This window comes from Corythoichthys intestinalis, chromosome 9, assembly GCF_030265065.1.
Source record: "Corythoichthys intestinalis isolate RoL2023-P3 chromosome 9, ASM3026506v1, whole genome shotgun sequence".
In the NCBI taxonomy this organism is placed as follows: domain Eukaryota; kingdom Metazoa; phylum Chordata; class Actinopteri; order Syngnathiformes; family Syngnathidae; genus Corythoichthys; species Corythoichthys intestinalis.
The window spans coordinates 44,507,848-44,515,611 of NC_080403.1; the positions used below are offsets into that span (position 1 = coordinate 44,507,848).

At 36.4% G+C, this 7,764-nt stretch overlaps 1 protein-coding gene across 2 annotated transcripts in view; it reads left to right on the plus strand.

Moving 5' to 3' along the window:
* The window catches only part of LOC130921466 (sodium- and chloride-dependent taurine transporter-like), a 34,947-nt gene extending 31,938 nt beyond the window's left edge, over window positions 1-3,009 (plus strand). For both annotated transcript variants that reach the window (XM_057845410.1, XM_057845411.1), the window contains exon 15: window positions 83-3,009. In XM_057845410.1, coding sequence (XP_057701393.1) covers window positions 83-241 — 159 coding nt within the window. In that variant the 3' untranslated portion in view covers window positions 242-3,009. The remainder of the gene's footprint in view (window positions 1-82) is intronic.
* The last annotated feature ends 4,755 nt before the right edge of the window (window positions 3,010-7,764 follow it).

A 7,764-nucleotide genomic window follows, 5' to 3' on the forward strand; every position in this document is an offset into this window, starting at 1 on the left:
CCATTTTGGGAGCGAAACGCCGAGATTTGAGAGCTCCAAAGATTCCACCAGAGACTTAAGTTGTTTTTTTGTCTTTTCACAGAGGATCAAGGCGGTGGCCGCCCCAGTCCGCGGCGGCGCCAGCTCCCGTCCGGCCGACCACCGCGGCCCACGGGAGCAGGCCTACCCCGTGGATCCCAACGGGAACAAGGGATTGCTGATGAAGGGCCCTAGCCACACCATCGTAGAAACCATGATGTAAAAAAAAATGCAAAGCGGGACGGGAAGCTCTCCATGAGATCGCTCTCCTCCCAATTGCTTCTCCTCAAGCTAACGCTATTTAGCCGCCTTCTGTTTCACCGTCTGTATGTCCGTCTGTTTCTTTGTCTACTGGGATGAGAAAAAAAGGGTTTTAAGGAAGAAAAAAAGTAGTCTCAAATCTCTTAGGAATCCTTTACGAAGGAAGTTTGTTGTTCTTCTTCTTCGTCTGGACAAGAAGACCATTGAGTCCTGGAATCAAAAGTTCAGAGTTGGACTGAATCCCTAAAAGATAGCCAATGATGGCGGTAATGTTTACGACACACAAACAACTTTCCCCGAAACCCCCAACTTTAATCATTCAAACAACTAAACCAGGGATGTCCAAAGTCCGATTTTGTACACTTCTGACCACTGTTACTTCGAATCTAAACACACCAAAGTCCAAATTTGCTAATGTTGTAAACTAATTAGGGACTGATTTTAAAATTCTGACTGACTCAGGCCATAAATTCAACAGGAAGTCAGACTAGCTAGGTTAATAGGTGGCAGATTTGGGAAGGATTCCAGGGTAAGACCCAGGATTTTGGTTAGACGTAACAATTTTGGACAACATTTGATTTGACCAGTCTCTGACAGGGAATTTGCCAAATTGGAATCGGGGGACATTGGACACATGGGCTGCGATTAGGTCCGACATTTTTTTTTCCCCGTTGAAAAGTCTTTACTATCCACGCAACACTGTAAATGAATACAACTTTTCCCCATTTAGATTTTAAACTCCGATTTGATTTAGCCGAAGTAGCACAAGTCCAAATCAGGGATGCTAGTCACTTTGAAATCGGGGGAGACTGTACACATAGGCTGCGATTAGTTTTAACATTTTTTTTTTTCCTCGAAAAGATTCTACAATTCATGCCATACCGGTGTTCTGCCAAAATATGCTACATCGGCGAAACGTCCTACATTAGTCGAATTTGACACCTAAAGTACTACCGTGCGCTCTTAACTTGTTTTGTTTAGATGCATACAGGAATAAGGTACTAAAAAAATGCCTGCAGAAAATACTTAAATGTAGTTATATCAAATAAGGACGGTTTAAACACGCTACGTGACTAATGTGGTCAACTGCTTCAAAGCTAACACAAAAAAACACAATGGTTAAAAGTATGAGAGGGTAATACATGCAAAAAGTATCTTTGAGGCTGTGAAAAGGTTCTAAATAACTAAATAAAAACAAAAATAGTGAGTAATCACCGCCTCTAACCGATGTGCGCATGCGTGTGAATGCATGCGCAAGCGCCCTGAGCATTGTGTAGGACGTTTCGCCGCGTAGTAAGGAATGGCCGAACACCGGAAATAAATACAACCATAGCCATTTTGATTTAAAACCGTTTTGATTTGGCCAAATTAGCACAAATCCAAATCGAGGATACTAGTTAAATGGACTTTGTTGACAACTTGGAACCACTCCATTAATTTTTGCAGTAAAAGCACTATTTTTAGCTTTTTAGGGTTTAGGCCAATTTCATGTGAAGATCGTTGAAAAGATATTTCAGCGTAATTACTCAGAGGAGACCTACCTGACACATGGACTCCAATTAGTTTAAACATGTATCATTTTAATGGAAAGGTCTCCAGAATCCATGCCGTACTGAAAATGAATATAATGTTAGTATTTTTTTTTTTTTGACTGATGAAGTTTAGTCAAAGTAGCACAAATCCAAATCAGGGATAATGGTTGAATGGACCGTGTTCAATTTGGAAGGATTTTACCCCAAGTTTTGGGATTGGTATGGAGTTTCTGATAGTTTGCCAAAGATACTTAGATTAAGAATGTAGATTTTAGGTCAATTTCGTGGGAAGAAATCTGAACACAAGATTCAGCCAAGTCAGAATAAGGTGGGAAGCATGACACATGGACTCCCAATTATTTCCAAACCACTTTTTTTTCATAGAAAAGTATCTAGAATCCATGCTGTATCGAAAATGAATACAATGTTACTCGGAGGCCGAATTAGTTCAAATCCGAACTAGGGATACTAGTTAAATGGAATGTGTTCAATTTGGAAAGATTTTACTTCACGTCTTACGATTGGTCTTTGATTATTTGCCAAAGATATTTAGCTTAAAAATGTAGATTTTGGGTAAATTTCAAGGGAATAACTTTGACCAGAAGGACAGAGAGCCTAGACACATAGACTCCGATTCGTTCGAAATATTTTTGCGGGGTGTAAAAATCTCTCAAATTCATGCCAAACCAAAAATGAAGGTAATGTTAGCCATTTGGATTTTAAAAAAAAAAAAATTCCCTCACAGTTTTGGCTAAATTGGCACTAATCCGAATCAGGGTTTCTAGTCAACAGGAGTGGAGTTTTTGATTATTTGCCAAAGCCTTTTTGGTCAATTCCTTTGGAAAAATACAAATTCAACCAAAACCAAATAACACATTTAAAACAAACTAAAAACGAATAGAATTCTCTCATAGTCGTTTTCCGTTTTACGATTTTGGATTCTAAGACATATGGAATGAACAAATAATACATTGATGTCAAAGTACTTGTCACAAAATATTTTAAAATGTAACCAAATCAGTACTACGGATACTACACTCATGGCAAAACTTTATACTTGAATTGTTTTTTGTTTTTTTTTGTTTTTTGGAGGTTCCAATTCCAAAAATGGTACTTTAAAATTAAACCAAATCAGAACTACGAATACTACAGTCATAGCAAAACATAATTGACTTGAAGGTTGTTTTTTTTTTTTTTTTTTTTTTTTTTTGGGGGGGGGGGGGGGGGCAAATCCCAACTATGCTTTATTACATACATAGCAAAATTTTGTACTTGATATTGTATTGTTTAGTTATTTTGGGGCGTCTTAAAAACCTACCAAATAATTTTTTTAGAGTTCCAAATTTGGAACTTTTTGAATGTATTGTTTATGTCGCACCAAAAAAAAATCTAAGCTTACCAATCAAGGTGGACAGAAGTGTAACAAAACAAAAAATTTGGACTACCCTAACCAATCTGTTTTCGCTGCACCATTTTTATACGTGACAAATCAAAGCTGTGTAACGCCAAAAAGTACCGAAGTGAAAAATCTGCAGAATGTGTAAGTGTGAAAAAGAAAACGAAACCAGGATTCTGGTTCTGAAACGCACCTTAAGCAAGACACTACATGGCCATAAACGCCGTACCCCGAGAGGATTGGATGCGTTGAACCCTATTGCCGTTTATCGTGTTGTGTTCCGTAGTAGCTTAGCAAGCTAGATATCTCGCCGTTCTCGGACTCCGTTGGGAAAATTTCATGGGTATTATCATTATTATTACTACTATAATTAGTCCCTCGTACGTCTATGTTCTCTTAGGACTGTAGTGTTCTCGTATTCGATGTGGATGAGTAGTTTCACGTAGAAGAACAATGCCAGTGCTACGACAAAAATGGAGTGGACAAAAGTATTGGGGCGTGGGATACGATACGCTGTTGCCGTGCAGAATTTACACGTGCCATTACTGAGGATAGATATTTGAATTAGTTTATCACTTGTAGTTAGTTTATCACTAGTAGACGTCCATTCCGTTTGAACTCGGAGGGACGGCAGCGAATCATTCGCTGCCATCCCTCCCAGTTCAAACGGATTGGACGTCTAGCACTGTCAATGGCAGCCAATGAGGTCATCAACTCTTCGGTTTTATATTACGAACATATCCTGCAAGTTTTATTACAATCCCTTCATTCATCGGTGAGTGATAACGGGCACAAACATACATACACGTCTCTGTGACCTTTGACCTCATGACCCCAAAATTAAATCACCTTAGTTTCATATTGGAAACATATCCTGCAAGTTTGGTTGTAATTCTTTTATTCGTTTTGGGTTATAATCCTTTTATTCCTTCTCCAGATAGCTGAACACAAAAAATACAAATTTTGTGACCTTTGACCTGTATTTCATTACCGCGAAATGTAATCACATCTTCCATTCTATGTTACAAATTGATTATCCCTTTTTTCATTTAGGTATGTTGGACATATATAAACTAGGGCTGTCAAACGATTAAAATTTTTAATCGAGTTAATTACAGGTTAAAAAATTAATTATTCGTAATTAATCGCAATTAATCGCAATTCAAACCATCTATAAAATATGCCATATTTTTCTGTAAATTATTGTTGGAATGGAAAGATAAGACACAAGACGGATATATACAGTCAACATACGGTACATAAGGACTGTATTTGTTTATAATAACAATAAATCAACAAGATGGCATTAACATTATTAACATTCTGTTAAAGCGATCCATGGATAGAGGGACTTGTAGTTCTTAAAAGAAAAATGTTAGTACAAGTTATAGAAATTTTATATTAAAACCCCTCTTAATGTTTTCGTTTTAATAAAATTTGTAAAATTTTCAATCAAAAAATAAACTAGTTGCCCGCCATTGTTGATGTCAATAATTACTTACACAATGCTCATGGGTGCTGAAGCCTATAAAATCAGTCGCACCCAAGCGCCAGCAGAGGGCGGCAAAACTCCATAAAACACAACAAGTGAGCGTTTCACTGTACTGTCATTTAAATCTGTCTGAGCGGGGCATCTGCGTTAATTGCGTCAAATATTTTAACGTGATTAATTTAAAAATTTAATTAACGCCCGTTAACGCAATAATTTTGACAGCCCTAATACAAACCACTGCGATCTTTGACCTCGATCTTTGACCTCATGAAACCCAAATTTAATCACCTCACCATAATACTAAAATATCCTGCAAGTTTGATTACAATCCTTTTATTTGTTCTTAGTTATGCTGAACACAAACATACAAACCTTTGTGACCTTTGACCTTTATTTCATTACCCCAAAATGTAATCATATCTTTCGTTTTATGTTACAAACATATCTTGTGGGTTTGATTATCCCTTTATTCGATTATTCGAGTTATGTTGGGCATAACTATATAAACCTCCATGATCTTTGACCTCATGACCCATAAAGGGTTTCACTTCTTCTGTTTGATATCAAAAATATATGTTGTAAGTAGGGATGTCCTAATCACATATTTTTGCTCCTGATGAATCCAAGTCACCTGATTTTGAGAATCTGTCGATACCGAGTCCCGATCCGATTCCGAAAAAAAAGTTGTTTTTTAACAAACGTTTCAAACATCTCGCTGTCCCACCGTGCCACCTTCATAGTGTGAATTATTTTTAAACAAGAATAACGTAGCAAAATGGTTGTTTTTAATAAATGCTTCATTGGGTGAGTCCACCCAAATCCACTCACGCTTTGACGCTCAAGCTGCTGAGAACAGCCTCTCACTTACGCAATTAGTTGCCACGGCACAGTTATCCAAGTTTAACGATGATTGAAATGTTTGATTGTTGAGCTACCAAGCTTCTCTGGCAAGATCAAAGCTACAAACCTGTCATCGTTAACTTTAAGTACCAGACGCAAGCTGGACAGTTTGGCCGCACTCCTTAGCAGGAGGGAGGGTGAGAGGCTATGGCGCTGTATGAGCATGAAAAACATTAATTTAAAAAAACGATGTTTTTGACCCGATTCCGATCCACTGAAAAATTGCACGATCGGCCCGATTTCCGATCACTTAATCGGATCGGGACATCCCTACCTGTAAGTATGATAATGATCCCTTTGTTTGCACTTTAGTTATTTAGGTCCATAACATACAATCCTCTGTGACCTTTGACCTCATGACCCCAAAATGTAATCACCTTCCATTTTCTATTACCAATATATCCTTCAAGTGTGCTAATAACCCCGTTTTTTTTTTTTTTTTTTATTTACGTTGGTCACAAACTTCTGTGACCTTTGACCTATAAACCTCTAAAATGTAACCATTTCCTCAGTTTCGCATCAAAAACATATCCTGCAAATTTCATAATGACCCCTTTATTTGTTCTTGAGTTGTCTTGCCTACGCTATCGGTCAATATGTTAAATTGGGCAAAAGTGTTTGGCCAAAAATAATGATAAAAATTTTGAGATATTTAGCCAAATGTTTTGGGACAAAAATTCGGAAGCAGGAAATAATTCATCGAACAAAAAATTAGAAACAAAGTAAAAAGTAAGAGTAAGTATAGTCACAAAATAAATACGACAAAGCGGGAAATAGACAAGTTTAGGACTGACATAACTGTGATTAGTGTGAATTTTGATCATATTTTAGGAACAAAGTAGAGGAAAAGGGAAAACTGTAGATTTAAGATTTAAAAGTGAAACTAAAATGCAAGAGTTTTGAACGACAAACAAATGGAAAACATTCTGAATTTGTGCGCAAAAAATTGGGGGGGGGTTGGAAAATATTCAGGAATATGGAACATTTTAAGGGATATATGTATAATCTCATTGGTTGTCATTGTCAGCCAACATCAATGGCACTGAAACAAATCAAAATTTTGAAAATACATTTTTTGCATGAATTTTTTCAACATAAATACGGCACACTTTTTTACATTAGAATTTTTCAACTTTAAAAATTTTTTTTTTTAAAGAAAGTAGGTTAAATTCAATGACAGGCAATGATTTATTATGAAAATTACCATTCTTTCTGCACTGAGTTGATTTAGTATTAAAAATGGGTATAGTATTAACCACAACACATCACACACATCTGCTGGATTTGCCGAGGCACTGCCAGACTTGCCCCGATCGTAAGATAGGACGCGTCTCAATAACTTTGTCCACCATTTTTGTAGCTAACGTCAAGCTAACGCCGTATGCTAACATTCCCGATAAGATCTCACATATCATAAAAAAAAGCCTGACTCTGTTGTCATTTACTGACTTTGTGACGTCACCTGAATAAATATGGCAGTGTTTTTCCCCAAAACTTACCACCAAAAATCATTTCATATCAGTGTTTTTTATCGCAAACGTTAACAATTTTTTGCAGATAAATCGTTCATATCGTGACTGAAAAATAAGCTCATTTACCTCAAATTTTTTGGTTTCTTCAAATTATTATTTACTGATTATTTTCTTTAAAAAAAATTCTAAAAAAAAAAAAAAAAACTTTTATTTTGAAAATTGAAAAAGCAATTGTATCGATTTTTTCCCCTCAAAACTTTTTCAGATGAACTAAAACATTTGCCCCTCAATTATTCATTTTAGTCCCCGATACTGATCATTTTCTCCGTAAATAATTATTTCCCCAAATATGTATTTTATAGTTAAATATTTTCTTAAATAGCAACAATATTCTAGAAAAAATTCCAATTTTTCCAAAAATAAATCCATCAGATCAGTGTTCACGTCAAGTCAAATCAATTGATTCTTTTTCCATCAAAATACACCAACCGACACCCCGCTAACATCGCTAACGTTGCTAGTACTGCTAGGCTAACGTCACTGATACACTAACGTGACTAACAAGCGATTCTATCAATCAAAAACGGGAAAAATTGACTGATATTTCTGACATTTTGGTGCTGAATTTTCCATAAATTCCTCTTTTTGTTCCTCGTGCAATAAAATCTCCAAAGTGATGGGTTCAAGTATCGG